The sequence below is a fragment of the Nelumbo nucifera genome, chromosome 3, assembly GCF_055504915.1.
Source record: "Nelumbo nucifera cultivar China Antique chromosome 3, China Antique-T2T, whole genome shotgun sequence".
Lineage (NCBI taxonomy): Eukaryota > Viridiplantae > Streptophyta > Magnoliopsida > Proteales > Nelumbonaceae > Nelumbo > Nelumbo nucifera.
In genome coordinates this window covers 67926023-67951859 of record NC_142651.1, presented here as the reverse complement: position 1 = coordinate 67951859, position 25837 = coordinate 67926023, and the positions used below count along the sequence as shown (strand labels likewise).

Sequence of the window (25837 nt, the reverse complement as noted above, 5' to 3'; positions counted from 1 at the left end):
AGGTTCTTCATCCTAAAGAGGTTTTCATGGACACATGGTGAAACCCTAAATTACTTACCCATTATGAATTCAATGAATTATAACTGCCTTTGTAGCTTCTGGGATAGGAAAGTGTCCCTCTATTGTTTTTTTTGTTCTCCCTTATAGTCACCAAAGATCAAATTTTCAATACGATACGACCCATAACGGGTATATTGCATTATATCGTATCGGTTACCTCACCGATTACGAATTCATGACAATGAGTTATTAGTTATTACTTTCTTAAAAATATTTTTAGAGATCAAGTGGTTCATTCGATATTGGCTGCATGTTAAATCCCGATCATAACCAATTATTTTATTTTTTTATAGGAAAACCAATCACGCTAAAAGACATCTTACTTTTCATTAATTAATATATCACAAAAAACGTTGAAACAAATATCTGCTGCAGTTCTGCACATGCACCGGATGCAAGATGGGTTTTGCCTCTTTTTATCTTTTTAAAAATTTAAAAAAATACAAAAAATTTAGAAGGGTAAAGAAGAAAATGAATTCAGCCAGTGATCTCGTCAACTTCGTTAATTGGACAAATTGGCGGAAAACAGGGGGCCTTTATCCCTAATTAGTAATTAATTAGTACTCATCACACGGTGTTAAAAGTGAAATACATATACACCCCGAAAGAATAGTATGATTTCATTTACTTCTTTTTTTTTTGTCGGAGTATAAGCCAGTCTACTCACTAGGCACTAGACATCAATGGCGACCTGCAGAGGGAGAGTCCTCCAAGCTATTTCCAAGTGCGAATGGACACTTCTTTCACCTTTTGTCCGAAGGCTCTCTTCCTGCAACGTCCCATCCGAGTTGGAGGTGATCTTTCTTTCGTTCTTCCATTTTTCATTGTTCTACTGTTCTGGTTCTAATAAGTAATCACTATGGTACACTCCAGGCCTTAGTTTTTGTTTCTTCTGCATTTGGCTTTGGAGGAATTGGCTCTAGTTAAGCTCAATGAATGCATAATCACTTAATCAGTTCTTTGGGATGTTAACTATTGACTGAATATTTGGAAACAAGACCATTGTTTATGTGTTCTTTTAGCGATAAGTTTGGGATCTTTTATGTGGGATTGCTTTTATTTTATTTGTTATGCGTGTATGATCTTATTTTCTGTGAGGAATTTGCTTATAGTTTCATTTTCATTGATAAACCGCAGAGGGTTGGATTTATAGGAGTTGGAAATATGGGTTTTCATATGGCAAATAATCTAGTTAATGCCGGATACAAAGTTGCCGTCCATGACAAGTAATGTGTTTATATTCTATCCTCAAATTGTTTTAACTACAATCGATTATTTGGTCTTCTTTGAACCATATTGAAAGCTTATAAATTTTGGTTAGAAAAAAATATTGGAGTGTAATCTCTTGATCATATTAACTTGGGGTCGAACTGTATACTTAGAGGTGAACTGAGCATTTTGTTCATGATTGTTTAAAATTTCAACTTTGATTTAGTATGCAATTCGTAGATGACAATATGTTTACTTTTGCATTTATCTATTGTTAAAGAAAGTTGGGAGTCTGAATGGTTTTGCAGAAACCGTGATGCCATGAAAAAATTCCTAGAAAAGGGAGTTGTTGCCAAAGAGACGCCTTTTGAAGTTGCAGAAGCAAGTGATGTTGTTATCACAATGTTGCCTTCATCATCTCATGTGAGTTCAAATATTACATTTTGTGTGTCTTCTAGAACTCCGAGCCTCATTCTGCCATGTCCCTTATTTTCCTTGCTTTTGTGCATCTATTGATTAGAAATGTTTTGTTTCACCTGGTACTTCTCCTGTATAAAGAGAAAAAAGAAATCCTGCTCCTTCTCCTCCATGCTCCTTTGGTTATTATTGTTTTTTAAGAGAATTTAAATTCTGTTTCCTAATAAAGGGAAAATCACTTAAGCTTCCCTTGACTCAACTGATAATGGAGTCAATATCCCCTAGCTTCAGTGAACTTCTACTAACAATGCTTATCATAGGAGTTTTGTTTTATTTTTTTCTTTATTTTTTTCAATTATAGGAACAAAACATGTTTTTTGTTCAGCAACACAAAGAACAAAAAATTATTAAAGAAGAGAGAGAGAAAATACAACAAGAACTTGTGAAAAACAGTCCAGAACAAGACTAGCCCCACCCATAAGTGTTACAATTGCACCCAAAACAAATTTTGTTTTTGAACCCCTTGCTTAGCAAGACTGTCTGCCAAGCTGTCAGCAGATCTTCTAATCCATCTTGCTTGAATATTCAGAGCAATTTGAAGTGCCTGAATTCATTTTTGAGTTGCCAAATCACACCTTCGCCTTTTCTCAGCCAATCTACTACAATCTTTGAGTCACCTTCAATGATCAACCTACCAATATCCATTTCTTTGGCTTTTTCCACCCCAAAAATTGCTGCTAAGAATTCTGCTCTTACCGAATCTCCTTGCTCAATTGGACCTGAAAACAGGGCTGGCTAGCAGCACTTCCATCTCTGAATACCCCTCCAATACCTTATTGGAAGGAATCTATGGATACTAAGATGTGTGCCTTGATTGAGAATGACACATGGGAGATGGTTTTTCTTCCTCCTAATGATGCTCAACTATTGGTAGTAAATGGGTATCGTCTGTTAAACTAGAATGTAAGGGGTTGATTATGAAGAAACCTTTGCTCTTATTGTCAAAATGATAACGGTCAGCCTAGTTCTTGCATTATCTACTATTTGTGAATGGTTAGTTTTTTAAATGGATGTCACTAATGCATTTCTTCATGGTACCTTAAGGGAAATTGTTTACATGAAACCTCCACCTGGATGCTATACTAACCAACATTTGGTATGTTGTCTCAAGAAACCACTATATGGATTGAAGCAAGCTCCTTGTACCTGGTTTGAGCGTTTTCATCATGCTCTTCTAGAAGTTGGTTATCATTAGAGTCTCTATGGTTCGTCTCTTTACTTTTCTTATGGTGATTGTGGTCTCAACATTTTGCTTGTCTATGTTGATGATATTCTTTCATAGCATTTGATCTTGAAGGAATTCAACAACTTAAGTTATTGCTCCAACGTACCTTCAAGATGAAGGATGTAGGTACTATGACTTTTTTTTTGGTTTGGAGGTGCAATCTTCTTTGAGGGGTCATTTTGTGAATCAAAGAAAATATACTACAAATTTAATTCAACTAGCTTACATCATTGACTCCATGTGGGTTGACACTCCTATGGAAACTTAATGTGAAATTATCTCGTGATGAAGGTGAGCCCCTACAAGTTCCTATTATGTGTCATAAGCTAGTTGGGAGTCTTATTTATCTCATTGTGATCCACCTGGACATTGCTCATGTTGTTCAAGTATGCTAGTTTATATTTGCAGCTAGGCATCATCTCACTGTGGCTCACCATATTATTCAATATCTTTGTGGGACTCTTTATCTTGGATTGCTTTTCCCTTCTTTATCTTTGATCCATCTCCGTGCATACTTTGATGTCAATTGGGTAGGGTGTCCTGATTCATGTCAGTCTACAACAGGGTGGTGGGTATTGAAGGGACCGAGAGATCCATCCTATGGACGCCCAAAGATTGCGGAATAAGGGGCGAATTTCAAAAATTTTTCTCTCCCTTCAACTGGGAATTGTATTCCCTATTTAGAAAATCATATTTTCAAGGATCAATCTTGAACTATAAACTGAACCAGATCTGAACCAAAAGGAGTGGGAGAGGATTATACCTGATACGGAGAAATACTATCTCCCAATGGAGGTGTTCACGCCCAACGAAGGATCCAAAGACTGCTCCCACTGAAGATGGCGCAGTGCAGGATGGAGCAGAATCAGCAACGTTCTTCAAAAGAACTTGACCCTTCGCAAGAATCAACTGGACGGCTTGTGAGTACAGCTCCAATCAATCTTTTCCCAAAAGATTGAAATCAAGATCCAATCTTGATTGCTCCCAAGAACTGGTGATCGAACTGAAGGAATGGCAATGGCAGGAAGGTGGCGGCAGAAGAGAATTCGCAGTATGCAGGAAATCTCTCAATCTCTCTTTCTTTTAAAGAGAAGAATGTTATTGATGTTGTTGTGTTTATCAAGGCTGCCGCCCCCTTCCCCTTTTATAATCTTAAAGGGATCAGCTCCTAATCAGATTAGGAGTTGCTAATCCAAATCATATTTGGGTTAGAAGTCCCTTAGTGATAAGGGATAATCCTTATCTTATCTGTAGATCAGATCAGCTGTCTCCTAATCTAATTAGGAGGTTTCCAGATCTAAATCTTATTTAGATCTTGGACTCTCTGAGTGGATAGGGTCTAAGCCCAATCCTTTTAGCTGACCCACTTCAGAATTCGCCCCCTTTAGATGACTGATCAAATCAGCCCAGTTCGAAATGGGTTTAAGGCCCATTTAAGGTTATGTAATCAAAAACCTTCCAAATTGCTGCCCAGTTGGGCTTCCTTGTATGGCGTGGGACCCAAGCATTGATCTACACATCAGCCACATGGGTTCAGCCCAGCCTTTGTTACAAGGCCTGGCCGAATGCACTGCTGAAGACAGTGTACCCCCTGAAACCCATCAAATGGGCTCTATGGGCCCAACACTTACACTAAGTGGTCCCTGGGCCAAGCCACCTTGTAACACCCAGGGACTGTGGGCAGATGCAAGATTAGCCCATCAGGTGTTATCCTCAATGGTCTAACACTTAACCTCTCAGCCCATAATGATCATACACTGCCCGACAAGAGAGGACCTCTCCCTCGGCTGTAAGGAACAGTGTTGCATTCTCCACTTATATGGATCCCGGGAATTAAAACCTTCTTGCAAACATTTTAGAAACCATATATATTCTTTTATATCTTATATAAAATATATTTTGCAAATCTCAACGGTTGAAATCGGCTGCCGGCAGTCTTGGTTTCCATCAGTGAGAGTGCATCCCCGATCATTACCTTTGTCCGACAAAGGGGCTGATCCTGTCACTATGATCACCCACTCAGATGAATTCTCGGACTGTCCCAACATACCCAGGTTTTGATCCCCGCTAAGGATCTCACTGATTGGTACATCAAAGATAGCCCAATCCGACACCTAGTGCAGTATCATAATCGAGTCTAGGGGTCGGGTGTAACTTTCTAGTTTTGCCCATCAATCTCCAAGGTCCAGGGCAATACTGGAAATCTGGTCCAGTTCAAAGATTCAATTAATCCTACACTGTATATGCCTAGGGTCTCACCCTGGCAGCTGAGACAGGCCACCCCAACCGACTTGGTGGCACCATAGTGTCAGCCTTGTCAGGATAGGTCTCCCCAGACCGACCCACCGGCTGTGAACATTCTAAACTAACACGAGTCTCATTAAGTGTCCAGTTTAAGGGTATTACACAGAAACATACCAAGGGAACATGAATCAAATATGTATCTTTATTCATTTACAATAAACTCATAAAGTACATCATTCTGATTGAAGCTAAGGGCATACAAAACTGTCTAACAGGTATTCCTTGGTGACTTTCTTCTCATGGAAATGTGAGTATCTAAGTCCTCTATTGAAGCTGAATATAGGGCAGTGTCTGCTGCTTGTTGTAAAATCGTTTGGTTGTGGGGTCTTCTGAAGGAACTTCACTTTCCCCTTTGAACTCTTACACCATTATATGTTGGTAACAAGAGTGTTATCCAAGTTGCTTCTAACCCAGTTTTTCATGAGCACAACAAACACATTGAGGTTGATTGTCATTTCATTTGTGATCAATTTGTTGAGGAGACAATCACTCTTCCACACATTTCATTTGAGCTCCAACTTGCTGATATCTTTACTAAAGCCATGCCTCATGTGTGCCATGAGTTCCTTGTGGGCAAACTGATGTTGTCCCCACATCAGTTTGAGGGGGAGTGTAGATAGGGCTTGTATTGTATTGTTATTTTATTCTTGTACTAGTGGGTCACATTGTATTTTAGTAGAATGTATTAGAGTATCTTGTAATCTGCCCACATAATAAGGGGAATTTATGTAATTGTACATAGCTTTTTCCTATACAATAAAATATTCTCTTTGGGGGTGGGGGCATTCATTCGACTCTGTATTCAGCTTCAGCACTTGACCTTGCCACAACAACCTATTTCTTGCTTCTCCATGTGACCAGATTTCCACCCACAAAGGTACAATGTCATGATGTAGATCTTCTGTCTCCATGGGAACCAGCCCAATCAGCATCTGTGAATGCTTCAACTTCTATTTTGTCATGCTTCTTAAATAGTAGTCCTTTCTCGGGACATGACTTGAGATATCTCAAGATTATCTCTACTACTTTCATATGTGAGACTTGTGGAGCATGCATGAATTGGGCCAATTGGCTAACTACATGGACTGAATATGCAATATCCAACCTACTGAGAGATAGATACAACAGTTTTCCAACCAACCGTTGATATCTTTCTTTGTTAGGATAAGGTTCCTCATCACCTCTTTGCAATCCATGATTTTGCTCTATGGGAGTGTTAGTAGGTCTGATTCCTAATTTCCCGGTCTCCTTTAGCAAGTCAAGAGCATACTTTCTTTGACAGATGTAAATCGCTTCCTTGGATCTAGCCACTTCTATTCCCAAGAAGTATCTCAAGTGCCCTAGATCCTTGATTTCAAATTTTGAGGCTAAGAAACCTTTTAATTCCATAATTTCCTTTGCATCATTTCCAGTAACCACAATATTATCAACATAGACAATCAGAGTTGTCAACTTTTCACCATCCTTCTTATAGAACAATGTATGATCTGCACCACTATGTTTGTATCCTATTTCTTCATTGCTCCGCACAATCTCTCAATCCATGCTCTTGGGGATTGTTTGAGCCTATACAAGGCCCTTTTTAGTTTAGGAAGGCATTCTTAACATCCAATTGATGCAGTTCCCAGGAAAAGTTTGCTGTTAAAGAAAGTAACACTTTTATTGTATTTAATTTGGCAACTAGAGCAAAAGTCTCCTTGTAATCAATACCTTCCCTTTTGTCTGAACCCTTTTGCAACCAATCTAGCTTTATATCTTTCAATAGTGCCATATGCTCTATGTTTAATTGTGTATGTTACAGGCTTGCGAATAGCATCTCATCACAGGTCGGTCTATGGGGAAAACCTCCTGTTTTCCCTTTTTCCTCCCTTTTCTTGAGGAACCTATCTTGGCGCCTTAATGGTGATTTGTTCAAGAGATCACCAACTCTCCTCTACTCTGTCTTGACTGAGAATTTCGATGCCTTTATTGAATATTATCAGCTCCTTAAATAGGAGATTACAAGAGATAAGAGTCCTACTTTTAGGAAGACTCCTTACTAATTAGGAAGACTCCCTACTAATCTATACTACTGAACAGATAAGATAAGAACACTGAATAGATAAGATAAGAACACTGAATAGATAAGACTCCCTACTAATCCTACTACTGAAAACAGATAAGATAAGAATGCTGAATAGATAAGATAGAACTTTATCTAGATGGAATTAGATAAGATGAGAACTGAGAACACCCAATTACTACTGCTGCCGGCGGCGATACTTCTTCCCAATAAACGTGTCCACATCAGTGTAAATCCACTTACACCCCATAGTGTTCTTCTCATCTGGTAGATCCACTAGCTTGCAAGTGTTTGCTTTTAATAATGCTCTCATTTCCTCATTCATAACTTCCTTCCATTTGGGGTCAACAACAGCCTCTGAAAACCTAGGAGTAGAAACAGAAGACAATGCACAAACAAAAGAGTGATAGGTAGGAGACAAACGAGAATACGAGACAAATCTATTTATAGGATGGAGATTGCAAGATCGAACTGGTTTCCACAAAGCAATGGGAAGATCAGGATCAAGACTAGTGGATGTAGTGGGAGGAACCATACCTTGACCGATTTTAGGGGCATCCAATTGGTTGCAATCATGAACTAGCAAGTTTCTCTTTCTTTTCATTTGATAAACACTTACATCACAATGGTTAGGAGCAGTGTGTAATGGAACACCCATCTCTTCCCTCCCTAAGGGCCTTTCCAGGGGCTTTTGGACTCTTCCAAAGACTTCCACACATGCCTAGAACTTCTTAGGCTATTCTTTGTAGAAATATCTAGAGTTCCCTTGTAAATATCTTGTATTCTAGAAAGAGGATATTCTTAGGAGATTCCTAGAAGCTTCCACCAAAGGAGGTGGAATGTGTGGTTGTAATAAGGAGGTGGAAACATGTGGTTGTGGTGAGGAGGTGCTATCCAACGGTCCACATAAGGAGGTGGTAAATGAAGGGCTAGGATTGCACCCCCAAAGGAGATGGAGAGCCCTATAAATAGGAGTGGCCTCCCCCCCATTTGTATCCAATAAGCTTTGAGTTCAATAAAGCCTTAACCTTCCATAAAGAGCTCTCTTTTTCCACTTGCCTTAAAGCTTTCCTTCCCTTTGTTTTCTTATTTCTTTGTCTTTAAGTCACTTAGCTTGGGAAGCTATCTTTTGGGTGTTTGGCTTACTCTTTCTAGGAGCCAAGAGTGCCACACGACTTGGTCTTTGAAGAGTCGGGTCGTGACAAGTAGCTTCTTTGGCTTCTTCATCACAATGGTTAGGAGTAGTGGCTTCTTCATCAACTGGACAAGTAGACTCAATAGGTTCAGAAGGAACTAGATCAGGAGTAGTTGGAAGAGGAGGAGCAGGAACGAAAGGATTAACCCCTAAGGAAGTCTCTTCCACCCCATTAGTCTCCCCTTGAAGAGGATTCTGAGGAGGGTCAAAAAAGGACTGAGACTCATGAAAGGTAACGTCTTTTGTAATGAACTTCCTCCCATTAATTGGATCAAGACACTTGTATCCCTTCTGTGTAGGAGAATAACTTAAAAACACCCCCCAGATTGCCTTTGGATCCAGCTTTGTCCTTTTAGGATCCTTGATATGAATGAAAAACACACAACCAAAGACCTTTGGGGGTAAGGAAAAAGCAGGTTGATCTGGACACAAAAGAGAAAAAGGAGCCTTCATACCTAAAACTCTAGATGGCATCCTGTTTATGAGATAAGATGCAGTGAGAACAGCATGAGACCAGATTTTCTTTGGCACCTTGTTTTGAAACAAGAGAGCACGGGCAGTTTCCAGTAGATGTCTATTTTTCCTCTCTACAACTCCATTCTATTGTGGAGTGAAGCTGCAAGAGGACTAATGTAATGTTCCCTCATCTTCAAAAAGCACATTTAGAGAATTCTTGAAGTATTCTCTTGCATTATTAGAACGAAATTGTTTAATCTTTTTCCCAAACTGAGTCTTAATTATTTTATAGAAAACCATGGTGATTCTAGGTACTTCCTCTCTTCCTTTCATCAAGTAAATCCAAGTACATCTTGTAAAGTGATCAATGAAACTTATCGTTATAAAGTAACGATAGCCATCGATGGAAGTAATGGGTGAAGGACCCCACACATTGGAATGAACCAAATCAAAAGGAGCATTAACTTCATTACTAGAGCTGGGATAACTTGTTCTACAATGTTTAGACAATTGACACACTTCACAAAACAGACTCTCAATTGACACATTTTGAAACAATTCTGGAAACAAATAAACAAGGTAAAAGACGCATCTAGCATGCCAAAGATAGACGGTAGCACTAAACTCCTTGCATTCCCCAATGTGACTTGTTGAAGTTTGATGAGCTGAACTGATATCTTCATTGAGGTAGTAGAGACCACCAGCCTCATGACCACTCCTAATCGTTTGCCTCGTCAACCGATCCTGGAAAATACAATGTGTAGGGAAAAAGGTCACAATACAATCCAAGTCTTTGGTGATTTTAGAAACTAAAAGCAAATTTGCAGTAAAGTTTGGAACATGCAAAACAGATTTAAGAGGAAGATCCTTTCCAAGTTGGATATCCCCTTTAACCATCAGCAACTCTCACTGTATCTTGCCTAGAACCAAGATGATAAGATGAAAAATAAGAGGAATTGTTTGTCAAATGTTCAGAGGCACCCGAGTCAATCATCCAAGGGTCATTTGGATGATGTTGAATAGCACCAAGGGCAGAAATCATACCTGTCTTGGCATAGGATGAGGAAGGAATAGTGGATTGTTTCAATTGAGCTGTAGTGATAGTTGTTAGTTGTTAGTGTGTGTGGTCCCACTAATATTTTTATATATTTATTGCATGGTAGTTATGGTAGTTAGGCTAGATATATTACTTTATATTTATTTCAGGGGTATTTATGTAACTCCACTACAGTTAAGATGCAAACTATAAATACTAATCTGATGGGGTGGCATAATCATTGAACCACACCCTTTCTTTCTCTCTTTCTTCTTCTCTTCTTCTCTTCTTCTCTTCTTCTCTTCTCTCTTTTCTTCTGTTCGTGACCTTCTTTTCACTTCTTTTTCTACTGAATCTATATCAGAAAAACAATCAGTTTCTTGTCTCATTTATCCAAGTCGAACCATAGCCCGATTTAGAATGTCTACCTCTGCTGCTGTAAATTCAGGTACTTGGGGAAGTAGTGGTCTGTCCCACACACGAAGAAGCACTCAAGGTGATAGGCTTTTGCACTCCATCCACCAGATTTGAACTTGTCACATGTCCATAAGGTCCTGGACCTTTATTCAGCTTTTTTTCCTTCTTAAGAGCTGCTGGTTTAAGGTGAGGATGCAAGATCCAACAAGTATCTTTGGTATGTCTTTCTCCCCCACAGTGAGAGCACTACAGGTTTCTTTTATCTTCCCCTTTCCCTCCTTTTTGTGTGGCTGAAACAAGGGCTGAATGTTCACCCAGCTGTGGAGGGGCTTCTACCTTCATTTATTTTCTCCGGATCTCCTCATTTCTAATTAAGTAGTAAGCATGCTGCAAAGAGGGAAGTTCATCTCTCCCCAAGTTCTGAGAACTGATGCTCTCATAAAAAGAGTTGAGTCCAGCAAGAAATTTGAACACTCTCATTTCCTCAGTTTGCTTTTGGTGCATTTCTTGGTCCTCAGAATTCTTCCAATTAAGAACAAGATGATCAAGCTCTTTCCAAAGCCCCTCAAGTGTAGAAATGTAGGTTGCAACCGATAAACTTCCTTGAGTCAAGGCTGCAATGTCTTGTGTCAGTCTAAAAATTCTTGCATTATTTTTCCTTTGCCCATAGGTGATAGATAATTTCTCCCAAATCTTATGAGCTGTAGGGTAATGTTGGACTGTCCTAGCAATCTTTATCATAACAAGTGCATTTTTTTGTCCAAGTTCCAAATGTAGGTTCTTCCTTCTTAGGTTCTTTGACTTGTCCATCTATGTACCCTAGTAAACCACAGCTTGTGATGTGAAGTTTTGCAGAAATCGACCACTCCTTGAAGTTGTATTCATCTAGTTTCACATTAGTGATCTCAAGATTTGGGAAACTAGTGTTCTCCATGTTGAATAAACTCTCACTTGGGCTGACTTTCCTTGGAGGTTACCTCACTAGAGTTTGAGGACATAATGAACTGTTTCTGGTGTGAAATTTCACCCAAAAAACAGAAGAAAACAACCAGTACTACCGGCCTGTAGACTGGAGAATACTCCAACACAAAACAGTAGGACAAAAGTAGAGGAACTTGGGCTGCAACACAAAACAATCACCTGGTCTGCAACCAGGCACTGTTCAGCTTCTAAAAACTTGAAGTAGAGGGCAACAACCTATACTTCACTCCCAGTCTGATTGAAGCCTCTTGTTAGAGCTAGCTGAATAAGGGTAGATTAGTCAATTGACTTCTGTTAAGTTATGTGCTTATGTGGCAGTCTTTATAGAGACTTCCTGTCCCATACTTAAGTGGGGGCAGTTTAGTCTTTATACTACTAATTAGAGCCTAATCAATATTAAGGGTCGGCTAATAGGGTTTAACCTATTAGGTTCGACTGTTCTTTCATCATCATCTTCTTCTTCTTCTTCTCCTCTTCTACTGGTTCGGACTACTGTAGCAACAGAGAAAACATGGTATCAGAGCAGGACGTTGCCCTCTAATCTCCTCACAGATTCGTGACCTGCTCCTTTCTGCTCGTGGCCTCTTCTTTTTCTTCTTTCTGGGCTGACAATGGAGAACACAGGTTCGGCCTAGGTCTGAGAACACCTCAGTTCCTCTTTCTCTACGTAGAACCTGTTTTTTTTTTCAAGAGAACAACTTCAGCAGTGAATGGTCGACTGAAGCTCTCAAAAGAAGGTTGGTTACCTCCTTTTTTTTTTGTGCTGTTGATATTTCTGGATTGAAAGTCTTCAAAAATCTGTGAGGACTGATCAGAACCTAGAGAACTAGGTTTTTGTTGCCTTGGTTCTTGGAAAAAGGTCCAAGAACAGGCTGTGTTTACAGTGGCCAAATGGTGTAAGGGTTACTGCAGGTGGTCGAATGGTGTAAGGGGTATTGCAGTGGCACTAGTTGAGTTTTCTTTGGACTTGTAGTGCCCTCTGAAAAAGGTCAGACAGGTCTGCACCATGTGTGACAGCTATGGCTGTGTGGTGGTGCTTGTGATGCACAATCTCTGTTGAGTAGCTGTAAGAGGGCTTGTATGTGGTCAGTAAATGCTGAATTAATGTCAGTGTGATTCATGGTTTTGTGAAATCAATAGTGGTGTGAACAAGAACAAAAGCTTGTGTACCTATCATTGTGTTTGGGGACTGTTGTAGTTCCTGGAACATCAAACTCCTGACAGCAGTACTTAGTTGGTGACTGGGAATTCAGATTAGAAGCAGCATTGGAAGAGCATCATGGCAACAACTGGAGATGGCTGTAGTGATCAGAAACCTAGTGTGGTGTTTCCCTCTGACTATCTGGGTGTACAGATGACTTCAATTAAACTTAATGGTGAGAACTATGTTCCATGGGCCAAGTCAGTAGAAGTTTTTCTCAAGGCAATGAGGAAAGTGAAGCATGTGAAGGAAGATAAACCACCAGCTGACTCTTTAAGGTTTGATGATTGGGAACAGGAAGATGCCCAAATTATGACATGGTTATGGAATAGTATGAAACCCAAAATAAGTGCCAACTTTATGTTCTTAGATACAGCTAAGGACATATGGGAACATGCCAAGAAGCTGTATTCTGGGTAGGATAATACTACAAGGGTATATCAGCTCTATCAGGAGTATTTTGATCTGCAGCAAGGGAATAAAACCCTAAAAGAGTACTATGCCAGTATGAAGAACTTCAGAAATGAACTCAATGTCTATCATCCCCTCACTCCAGATGTTAAGGTTCAGCAACAACGGAGGGAACAATTAGATGTCACTAGGTTCTTAGTGGGGTTGAAATCAGAATATGAACTAGTTAGGGCCCAAATATTAGGGGGGCTCTACTCTTCCTACACTTGAGGAAGTGTTTGCACGACTTCGTAGGATTTCTTTGGGACCTACAGAGAATCCCACACAGTCTGACAGATCAGCATTTGTGATAGCCAGAGGAGGTGGACGTGCTACTAAAGGGGGAGAACATGCCTCCCGAGGAGGTCGTGGTGGTTTCGTATTTGGCCGTGGTGGTGGTCGTGACTCAGGGGGAGGTCGTGGCAAAGGAAAAAGTAACTCTACAAGGAAGTGTACCCATTGTGGCAGGGACGGACATTCGATAAATTTCTTTTATGATCTCCATGGCCTTCCTTCTACATGGGCCAATCATGCTGTAGTTGGTGGGGTTGATGTTAGTGATAACCAACAGGCAGATCTAACTCCTTCCACATCTACATCTGTTTTCGGGAAGGAGATGGTGAGTGTACTGCGTGATGAGTATGAGCGGTTCCTCCAGACTACTTCATAGCATACTGCCACCCTTGCCCACTCAGGTATAGCTTGTCTGTCATCCAAACCCTCTCCCTGGATTATCGACTCCGGAGCCTCTGATCACATGACCGGGACTCCAGGTGTGTTCCCTTCCCTCTCTGAAACTTCCACATCTCAAACTGTTACCCTTGCCAACGGTTCCTCTTCTCCCATTTGCGGTGTTGGTAATGTTGACACGACTTCTCTCTCTCTTTATCATCTGTTCTATATGTCCCCAAATTTCCATTCAATCTTATGTCTGTTAGTAAATTAACCAAGACTCTTAATTTCTCTATTACATTTTTCCCTTCCTTTTGTGTTTTTCAAGATTTTAAGACGGGGAAAAAGATTGGTGGGGGGCATGAGGCTGGTGGATTGTATTACCTTGACGGTGGTGGATCGTCAGTTGCACTTCAGACTTCTCTCACTCCTCTACAGTGGCATTGTCGACTGGGACATCCATCTCTCAAGGCACTCAAGATACTGGTTCCGTCTTTGAGTCATTTGTTGTCGTTACAGTGTGAGTCGTGCCAGTATGGGAAACATCGTCGTGTTCCCTTCAGTCCTAGAGTTGAAAGTCGTATGTTGAGTCCTTTTGCTTTGGTTCATTCAGATGTTTGGGGCCCGATCAAAATAGAGTCTTATAATGGTTACAAGTATTTTGTCACTTTTATTGATGATTGTTCAAGGATGACATGGATTTACTTAATGAAGGAAAGGAGTGAATTATTTTCCATTTTTCAAAAATTTCATGCTGAAATACGTACACAATTTGGTGTTCCAATCAAAGTTCTTCGTTCAGATAATGGTCGTGAATACTTTCTTACTTCCTTTCAATAGTATTTGGAACAACATGGCATCATTCGTCAAACTTCATGTGCATCCACTCTTCAACAAAATGTGGTGGCTGAACGAAAGAACCGTCATCTCCTTGAAACTGCTCGGTCTATTCTTCATCATATGAGTGTTCCTAAACGGTTTTGGAGTGATGTTGTACTTACTGCGTGTTTCCTCATTAATCGGATGCCCTCCTTCATTCTTCATGGTCGATCTCCCTTCTCTATCTTGTTCCCCACCTTGTCTCCCTTTCCATTAACACCTCGTATCTTTGGTTGTGTGTGCTTTGTTCACAATCTGAGTCCTAGAATAGACAAGCTGGATGCACGCTCCATTAAGTGTGTCTTTCTTGGCTACTCTCGGACTCAAAAAGGGTACAAGTGTTATAATCCCATTACTCGGAAGTGCTGTCTGTCCTGATGTCACCTTTTTTGAGTCTGTCCCCTTCTTCTCGGGACTTGAAGTATCTGTGTCTCCACCTTTGCTTCCTCTTCCTCTTCCAATCCGTGATCCCGTTCCGGGTGTTCCTGTTGGATTGACCCTTCACCTCCTCCCGTGCAGATCCCTACTGAACGACCACCGATCCGACACGCGTATACTCATCGACAGACACCGGCTCCTCCTCCAGCTTCTACCTTGTCTACGGATCCTGTTGTTGCTCCTGTCCCTGCACCCTCAGGACTTGATCTACCCATTGCTTTACGAAAAAATAAACGTAGTTGTACCCTCCATCCCATTTCCAATTTTGTTTCAGTGTATCTCGCCTTTCCGCCTCACATCGCCAGTTTGTTTCACTATTGTCATCTATTTCTATACCTAAGAATGTCCAAGAGGCTCTTAGCTCACCTGGGTGGCGGCAGGCAATGGAGGAGGAACTCTCTGCCCTTCAGCATACTCACACGTGGGAGCTCACTACTCTTCCACCTGGTAAGCATGCTGTGGGTTGTAAATGGGTGTATACTGTTAAATACTTGCCAGATGGTAGTGTGGAGCGTCTGAAGGCCATACTTGTTGCTAAAGGTTATTCACAGTTGTATGGAGTAGACTATATGGAGACCTTCTCTCCAGTGGCTAAGATTGGCTCTGTTCGTGTGTTAATTTCTCTGGTAGTTATGTATGATTGGCCCTTATTTCAACTTGACATTAAAAATGCCTTCCTTCATGGTGACCTTATGGAGGAAGTATATATGGAGCAACCACCTGGGTTTGTTGCTCAGGGGGAGGATGGTAAAGTGTGCAGACTGAAAAAGGCAATTTATGGGTTGAAACAATCGCCTCGTGCTTGGTTTGGGAAGTTTAGTGAAGTGGTAAAGAATTTTGGAATGAAACAATGCCAGGTTGACCACTCGTGTTCAGCTATGATTCAGAAGCCGGAAAGATTTTATTAGTGGTCTATGTGGATGATATGTCATAACTGATAGTGACAAATTGGGGATCGATAAACTAAAGGTCTTTCTGCAAAATCATTTTCAAACAAAAGACCTTGGGACATTGAAGTATTTATTGGGTATAGAAGTTGCTAGATCAAGACAAGGTGTAAACCTGTGCCAAAGAAAATATGTTCTTGATCTATTGGATGAAACAGGACTGTTAGGTGCAAAACCGGCTGAAACTCCTATGGAACCAAATGTTAAGTTGAGTAGTGATACAGGGGAAATATTTGATGATCCTGGAAGGTATAGACGGCTAGTGGGGAAGATGAACTATTTGAGGACTATCACGAGACCAGACATCTCCTTTGCAGTCAGTGTGGTGAGCCAATTTATGCAGAAACCTCGTATACCTCACTGGGATGCAGTTCTTAGAATTGTAAGGTATCTGAAGGGAGCTCCGGGCCGTGGGTTATTGTACAAACCAGGAGGAAAACTTGAAGTAATTGGGTATACAGATGCAGATTGGGCAGGCTCTGTGTCTGATAGAAGATCTACTACAGGTTATTGCACATTTCTTGGAGGAAATCTTGTGACATGGAAGAGTAAGAAGCAGACGGTTGTGGCTAGAAGCAGTGCTGAAGCCGAGTACAGAGCCATGGCACACACTACATGTGAATTAGTATGGCTGAGGAATCTCCTACAAGAAATCGGGTTCTCCATGGATAAACCTATGAAATTGTATTATGATAATCAAGCTGCACTCCACATCTCATGCAACCCTGTTTTTCATGAGAGAACAAAGCACATAGAGATTGATTGCCACTTTGTGAGGGAGAAGGTCCTTACTGGAGAGATAAGCACAGAACATGTGGGCTCAGGTGATCAGTGGGCAGATTTGTTTACAAAAGGCTTAAGCTTAGGGAGAGTGAACTATATATGTAACAAGCTGGGATTATATGACATATATTCTCCAGCTTGAGGGGAGTGTTAGAGCTAGCTGAATAAGGGTAGATTAGTCAATTGACTTCTGTTAAGTTATGTGCTTATGTGGCAGTCTTTATAGAGACTTCCTCTCCCATACTTTAGTGGGGGCAGTTTAGTCTTTATACTACTAATTAGAGCCTAATCAATATTAAGGGTCGGCTAATAGGGTTTAACCTATTAGGTTTGATTGTTCTTTCATCTTCTTCTTCTTCTTCTCCTCTTCTACTGGTTCGGACTACTGTAGCAACAGAGAAAACACCTCTAAATAGAACATAAAAAATTTCCACAAAAATATCTGAAAACCTTCTTGGACTGCACCTTCCTGCAGTTCAAAATCTTAACCTGCTTACTGCAGGTTACTCTGGTAGTCTAGAGACTACTCACAGCTTGTCTTGCCCTATTGGAGCATTACCAAACCTCTTCTAGGTTCCCTTGGATCTTCTCCCAAGGGAAAACCCAAGGAAGCAACTGGGTTTAGAGCACCACGAGCAGAACTAGGGTTTCTTTAACACCCTAAGTAAAGAAAATTAGAAAAAAAAAGAATAGAAGAACAGTGTATAAAATTTTGAATCAGTGAAGAAGATAGTATCAATGCTCTGATACCATGTTTGTTTTCAGTTCTATAGAAGAAGAGAAAAATACAAGAAATAGGCGGCACACCTTCTCCAGCCCTCCAAGACAGCTTTTATACTAGGGCAATAAGAAAGAGATACAATGACAAATCTGCCCCTGATTAGTAGGCAGTAAGAAAACATAAAAAACAAAGTAAGCCCAGGCCCATTTAGCCTAGGAAGGAAGTTACACAAGTAAGTGTCATGACATAACATAAACAGGCCCAAGCCCACAATGCTAGGCTACACAACAAAGGACGGATCGTGGCGTTTCTGCATTGACTACCGCGCACTTAGCAAAATCACAGTCCGTGACAAATTCCCTATCCCGGTAATAGACGAATTCTTAGACGAGTTAAGGCATGTATCCATATTCTCCAAGTTGACCTACGTGCAGGACATCATCAAATCAGAGTACATCCAACTGATATATCCAAAGACAGCCTTTCAAACTCAAGATGGGCATTTTGAGTTTCTAGTCACGAACGATGTCTTTAGACCCTATCTTCACAAATTCATACTTGTTTTCTTCGATGATGTAGAGAACACTGATGTGGGCCCCACAGCAGTGGTCCCCACTGTGTTTGTAGGACAGCATGTGTAATTATTTGTTTCAGTCATAGTAGTGTCAGTTGGGGTCAGTTTGTTATTTCAGTTTTTATTTACTTTATTTGTCATGTAAGTACTAAGGGCAGATCTGTCATTTTCTCTATGTACTGAACATAACCTATAAATACTAAGAGAGTGGCGGCGGCAGATGTATTAGAATCTGTCCCTCCTTTCAAACCCTTGTGTTCTCCTGTTTCTCTTCTCTTCCTTCTCCTTCCTTTCACTTTTCTTCTGCTTTTCTTAACCTAAAATCTATTAGGGTTCAAGACTGATTGCAGTCTTGATCTTCTCCTGATGGCATTCTAGTATATAGCCCTGACTGGCCACAACACTTGAAACATTTGCGGACAACACTAGAAATTCTCCAACAGCACCAGCTTTTTGCCAAACGATTTAAGTGCGAGTTTGGTCAAACTAGGGTTCACTACCTAGGTCATGTGGTTGAAAATGGTAGTGTTTCAGCTGATCCAGACAAAATCAGATGCATATTACAGTGACCCATACCCAAGAATATCAAAGAATTAAGGGGTTTTTTTGGGCCTCTCCAGATATTACCGTAGATTCATAAAAGGGTATGGATTGATTGCTGAACCCAACACAACTATTGAAGAAAGATGCATTTGTCTGGAACACTCGGGCCAAATTAGCATTTGATTCTCTTAAGCAAGTGGTCACTTCATCCGCTGTGTTGACGTTACCGGATTTCACCAAAGAATTTGCGGTAGAGTGTGATGCTTCAGGAGTTGGGGTCGGGGCTGTGTTGATGCAAGAGAAAAAGCCCATAGCATACTTCAGCAAGGCATTGTCTATGCAGGCATGTGTTAAATCAGTCTATGAAAACGAATTAATGGCAATTGTGATGGCAGTACAGAGTTGGCGTTCTTGCCTATTAGTAGGGGTGAGCACTATTCGGTTAAAACCGAAAAACCGAATTGAAAATTTCGGTTTCGGTTTTTTCGGTTTTTGGTTAAATTGGTTCAGTTAATTCGGTTTTCGGTTTTGGCTTTTAGAATTAGAATTTTGGTTAACCGAATTAACCGAACTTTTTATTATTATATGTAATATATAATATATAATATATAATATGTAACATATAATATATAATATATTATATATTTATATATTAATATATAGTATACTGAAATTTGATTTCATAATATATATTTTATAATATATAATATTATATTATATGTTATAATATATAATAGAGTATATATTATTAAAATTCGGTTTTAACCGAAATAACTGAAAACTGAACCAAAAATTTCGGTTTTTCTAAATTTCGGTTTCGGTTTTTATTTTTTTACTTCGGTTTACCGAATGCTCACCCCTACCTATTAGGACTCAAATTCATCATTAGATCAGATCATAGAAGTCTGAAATTTCTCGTGGAACAGCCAGTGCTCAGCCCAGAACAACAAAAATGGGTCTCCAAGCTCCTGGGTTTTGATTATGCAATTGAATACAAGGCAGTGGTCTCCAATGTGGCAGCTGATGCCCTTTCAAGAAGTCTAGAATTGCAGCCCACGATCATTTCGAAACCAGTCTACCCATTCTTGGAAGCACTGAAACAAGAAGCCCAGGCTCATCTTAGCTTGCAAAAACTGCGAAATGCGTGTAACCAGAATCTAACTACAACACCTGGCTACTATTATGGATCCCATGCTATTCTATAAAGGTTGGATGGTCCTTCCAGCATCATCGAACCTTCTACCTGAACTCATTCGTCTCTTCCACTCTTCAGCACTAGGAGGGCATTCAGGTATCTTCAGGACTTATAAATGCATTTCAGGCCATTATTATTGGCCAGGAATGAGAAAAGCCATCCATGACTTCATTTCAGCATGGTTTGTCAACAGTAGAAGTATCTAGCATAGTCACCGGCTGGAGTGCTTCAACCATTATCCATTCCCTCTCAAGTATGGGAGGACCTTTCTATGGACTTCATCTCTGGATTACGTCTTCCTCTGGTAGGTCAGTTATTATGGTCATAGTGGATCGTCTCACTAAATATGCCCACTTCATGGCACTATCACATCCCTATTCAGCAGCTATGGTTGCAGAAATTTTCATTAAGGAGGTAACCAGATTACATGGTGTCCCTCACTCTATTGTATCTGACAGAGACCTAGTTTTCATGAGTCAGCAGTGAATGATCACCTCACACAACGAGATCAAGCTGGTTCCACGCTTCTTTGATCCATTTAAAATCCTAGAAAATTGGTCCTGTGGCATACAAATTAGACCTCCCTTCTTTTTCTAGATTGCACCTAATATTCCATGTATCTTGCCTCAAAAAACACATCAGTGGTGATCTTGTTTACAGCTCCATGCTACCAGTTTTTTCTCTAGGTGGCATCCTACAAACAGAACCCCATAAAATTACCAACTTCATATGGGTTAAACGGAGTCAGCACATTATCAAAGAAGCAAAAGTCCGGTGGAACTACCAGCAGAAGATAGTACATGGGAACCGTATGATTCACTTGACGAAGAGTTTCCTCATCTCAACCCTGAGGACAGGGTTGACCTTGAGGGGGGAGGTACTGTTAGAACCACGAAGGCAATAGACCCAAGTTGCATCCGGGTTTATTCAAGAAGGAATCCAAGAGAGCCACGTGGGCATAACTGAAGTGTAACAATCAAGACTGTACAACAAGATTCCAAGATTTGATTCAGGGTAAGCCTATATAAGGCAGACTGCTAATAACAGAAGTTAATGTTCTCTCTCTCTCTCTCTCTCTCTCTCTCTCTCTCGCTTGTTCTCCCTCTTATGGCAGGAGGCTAGACACCTCGAGCAGTCTCTGATTTAGGCAGTATCTAACACTAGGACATCCTAATCGAGGACCAAGTGGCCACTTGAGCCCCCAATTTATTTTTGTGGGAAGACAACTGATATAGACTTGACTGATAAAGACTGTGAATAGTCTACCTTCTGATGTGAATTCAATAAGAAAAAAAGAAGAAAACTGAGAACAGAAGAAGAGAAGAGAATAAGGAGAAGAAAAGAAGAAGAGAGAATGGAAAAAAGAGTGCAGTTAGGCTAGACTTATCGCCCCACTCCACTATTTATATGTTTGCAATTTACAACATTAGTGTAGTTCCACTAATGCCCCTCCCGTCTATGTAAGTAACACAACTAACATAAACTGCCATAACTAACACAACTAACATAAATAACATAAAACAAAGACAAACATGAAGTGGGGACAACACTAATAATTATTTCTCTACATCTCTACACTCCCCCTCAAGTTGGGAATAGATATTAGTCATTCCCAACTTGTGTAAATCTGTTTACAACTTGATCTTTGTACCTTAGTAAAGAGATCAACTAGTTGCATATCAGAGGCAATATATGAAAGACACACTTCTTGAGAAGCAACTCTCTCTCTCTCTAATAAAGTGTCAATGCACTTCAATATGTTTAGTTCTGTCATGTTGTACCAGATTATTAGCAATGTTAATGGGTGGCTTGATTATCGCAATACAACATCAAGGGTGCAAAATTCAGGTGGTCATAACTTTTGTGTTGGTGATCTCCTGGTGAAAAGTTTTTGGTGGTGGCATTCCTTTGCATTTTCCTTTTTCCTAACAGTGTAAATTGTCCCCAACGATGGGTTCTCAGATTTTCTCTATCATAGTATTGTGTCTTTACATGATTTATTTTTCGCTTGAAGTGTTACCATCTGATGCTGTAGATCTATTATTAGCTGTAGAAAACTGGCAGAGATTTCTACTCTTGCTCTGTCTTTCCTTTTCCCTTTTAGGTACCTGGTATCCATTGAACTTATTTATGCAGGTACTGGATGTCTACACTGGACAAAATGGTTTACTTCATGGTGGGAGTCTCCTAAGACCATGGCTGTTGATAGATTCCTCCACAGTTGATCCACAAACTTCAAGAAGACTTTCTACAATCATTTCCAAATGTGCCTTGAAAGAAAAGAAAGGTTATGCTTAATGAACATTATTTCATCCATCTTCATATTTAGCATTTGGATCTTCGTATAGATTTACTTAAAAATAATATGCATGTTTTCTTTTCTTTTAGTATATTTTTTTGGGATAAGCACACTGCACTCCACATAAGAATTCTGAATTCCACTGCAGACCTACAACAATTCAAAATTTCAAACACCTCCACCTATAACACCAATACACCCCCTCCCCCCGTGTATTGGCATCAATTTCGAGCACCTACCCCAACTGTACAGTGGAGCTAAGATTTGTTGGGGTGGACTGAATAGTAAAAACCCATTTTTTTGGTTAATAGTTTTAATGGAATGCAAGCCCATCAATGGGTGTCTTGTTTGTAAGCTTGATTATATAAGTTATAAATCAGGTGCCAAGTTTGAGTATCGTGTCATGGAACAAGGAGTGGCTAATTTTTATGGTTAAAAAACCTTTTGAGTTGGGGTTCTAGCATTCAAATTCCATGTATTTATATTATATTGTTACAACAAGGCAGCCATTAGCATTGCCAAAACCCTGTTCTTCATGAGAGGACCAAACATTTAGAGGTGGACAAGCACTTTATTTGTATACAATTTGAGTTATCTGTGGTGAAAGAGTTGTTGAAAGTATCTAAGATGATGCTATACAAGCCGGGCCTTGGGCCTAGGCCAAACCGGGCCAATCTTTTTTTTTTGTTTTTTTTATATTGTGATTTTATTTTCATTTTTTGCTAAGTAAAGTGTTAAAGTGGTACAAACTTTGGGAAAAATAAAAATTTAACAAAATACAAAATAGACAACAAATTGGAAAAAAATGGAAATTTTATTTCATTTGAATTTAAACAATACAATAGATGAATGAAATATTGAAAATGGAATAAAATATAAAAACAATATAATAAAATTATAAATTGAAAATAAAAAATTACATTGTTGAAAAAATAACAAATAATTTAAATAAAATTGAAAAACAAAATTTACAATACTTTTAAAAATTCTATACAATTATTGAGTATACAAAAAAATGTTGACTTCATCATTTTTTTTAAGTTCCACCTACATCTCCTTGACCCTTGTAGAAAACATTGATGTGGGCCCCACAGTTGTGGTACCACTCTGTCCGTAGGGTAGAATGTATCTAGTCACAGCTGTGGTTATTTTGTTGTTCTGTTATTTCTAGTTTCAGTTTTATATTGGTTGTTATTTGTTAGCAGTTATGATGTAAACACCAAGGGCAGATATGTCCTTTCATGTAACTAGCATAACCTATATATATTAACTTAAAGTGGCGGCGGCAGAATATTTGGACATTCTGTTCTTCTCCTCAAAATCTGTGTTCTACTGCTCTTCCATCACTCTTTCTTCTACATCTTCACTTTCTCTTCTCATCGAACCTAAAATCTCTTAGTGATCAAGACTAAATAGCAGTCTTGAAAACCTACATGGTATCAGAGCCAAGTTAAGGTTTTTCATGTGAGTCTAATACCAACCGACCACATGAGAATCTCCTAGGACTGAAAGCTGAAAAGGAGGAGTTCGCAGACTGATTCTTGGAGATCGCCAGAGGTACTAGCAGCTGTTGGAAACTTGCTAGGGTTGCAGAGTGTTGGTGGTCAGGAAGGATCAGAGAAGACTAGGGTTCAGGTAACCCTAGAAGGCAGGTTATGATGCAACCCATATCAGCCTTTGTAGCGGCTACACCCAAATCAGGGGGTGACTCAGAGAAGGACAGGAGGAAGGAAGACAAGAAGGATGTAGTATGTGAACATTGTAAGAAACCCAAACATACAAAAGAGACATGTTGGAAACTGCATCCCCACTTGGTTCCTGCGAAGTTAAGAAACAAGAAGGGCACTGCTCATGTAGCCATGAACACTGATTCAGCATCCTCATCTGGCACAAAAGGAACATCTTTGGAGACCTTAGCTGCAGTTCGGGCTCCCCTAATACAGCTAGAAAAGGAGGTTGGAAATTCAGCTCAGCCACCGCAGCCTCCATCAGCCCCTGTCACATCTGCCTTCGCCCATTTAGGTACTTGAGCTTCAACCTATCATGCCTCAGCTCCAAGTACTACTGAACCTTGTTGGGTAATAGACTCAGGTGCATCTGATCTAGCTTGCCTTCACTGTTTACTACTTACCATTTGTCTTCTGGTAGGGATAAGGTATCTATTGCTGATGGCTCCCTGGTTCCTATTTCTGGGAAGGGTGACATCAAGCTTTCAGATACTATCTCCCTATCATCTGTTTTGCATGTGCCTAAGCTTGATACTAACCTTCTTTCAGTCAGTAGTATTACCAAGCATATGAACTGCTCAGTAACCTTCTTCCCTGACCGATGTGTTTTTCAGGACTTGGAGACGCAGAAGGTGATTGGGACTGGCCGTGAGACGAATGGGATCTATCTGCTCGCGGAGCGGTTTCGTCAGGGAGAGTCAATAGAGAAGTTGTCTTTTGTTTCTAAGAGTGTGAGTCCGGTTATGCTTTGGCATAACCGATTAGGTCATTTGTCTTTTCGATCTTTACAGAGTCTGTTTCCTACTTTATTTGAGTCTATTGAGTTGTCTCAGCTACAGTGTGAAAGTTGTGAGTTTGCTAAGCATTGTAGAAAGCCTTATTTATTGAGTAATAAAAGGAGTGATAATTCTTTTGATATTGTGCATACTGACGTTTGGGGGCCTTATCATATCCCTTCCATGGGTGGGTACAGATATTTTTTGTTATTTGTTGATGACCATACCCGCTTTTCTTGGGTTTATCTCATGCGTTCACGAGATGAGGTACCTTCCCTGACCCAAAATTTTCACCAAATGATCCTAACCCAGTTTGATGCCAAGATCAAAGTTCTCCGATCTGATAACACAAAGGAATACTTTGCTAAATCATTGACATCTTATCTTCTTCATCATGGGGTTATCCACCAGAGCTCTTGCCCTCATACACCTCAGCAGAATGGAGTTGCCGAGAGGAGGAATAGGCACATTTTGGAAGTGGCTAGAAGCCTCATGTTTACTTCCAATGTCCCTATTCGCTTCTGGGGGGACGCTATCCTCACGGAGGTATACCTTATTAATCGGGTCCCTTCCAGGGTCCTTGATATGCGATCTCCTTTTTCGCTTGTACACCCACGTGAGGACTTGTTTTCTATTCCCCTTAAGACATTCGGTTGCACTTGTTTTGTTCAGCTTATCGGACCCCATCCTTCCAAGTTCGAACCCAAAGCCTCCAAATGCATCTTCCTTGGTTATGCACAAACTCAAAAGGATTATTGCTGTTATGATCCTGTCTCCGGGAGGAAGTTTGTCTCCATGGATGTCACTTTCTTTGAGGGGACACCCTATTATCCTCGGGTTGCCCCTCAGGGGGAGAGTAGTGAGAGTGGGGGTTTGAGTTCTTGTCTTCAGGGGGAGACCAGTGAGAGTGGGGCAGTTCCTTTACCTATTCCATTGGGTGATGAGAACTGCAATGGTGAGAGTGGTCAGAGGGATTAGGAGTTGAGGGTTTTTCACAGGCGGTGCAGGCAGGTTGATCCTGATCATCAGCAGTCCAGACCAGTTCCAATCTCATCTGCAGCTCCAGGTCCAGATACTTCAGTCCCAGAGCCCACAGAGACTTCCCCTACAGATGATCTTGACCTTCCAATTGCAGTCCGTAAAGGGAAACGACATTGTACCACATCCACAGCCCACTGTATTTCCCATTTTTTATCCTACGATCGCCTAT

The 25837-nt window shown here is 40.3% G+C and overlaps 1 protein-coding gene across 6 annotated transcripts in view; it reads left to right on the top strand.

Moving 5' to 3' along the window:
* The first annotated feature begins 653 nt into the window (after positions 1-653).
* Positions 654-25837, top strand: part of LOC104589227 (6-phosphogluconate dehydrogenase family protein) — a 72969-nt gene continuing 47785 nt past the window's right edge. For 2 of the 6 annotated variants that reach the window (XM_088901356.1, XM_010247469.3), the window contains exons 1-4: positions 669-854; positions 1198-1286; positions 1578-1692; positions 21962-22112. In XM_088901356.1, the coding sequence (XP_088757482.1) occupies positions 744-854; positions 1198-1286; positions 1578-1692; positions 21962-22112 (466 nt within the window). In that variant the 5' untranslated portion in view covers positions 669-743. Of the gene's footprint in view, positions 855-1197; positions 1287-1577; positions 1693-21961; positions 22113-25837 lie in introns of all 6 variants that reach the window. The other 4 variants (XM_088901355.1, XM_088901357.1, XM_010247472.3 and 1 more) reach the window with 4 other exon arrangements.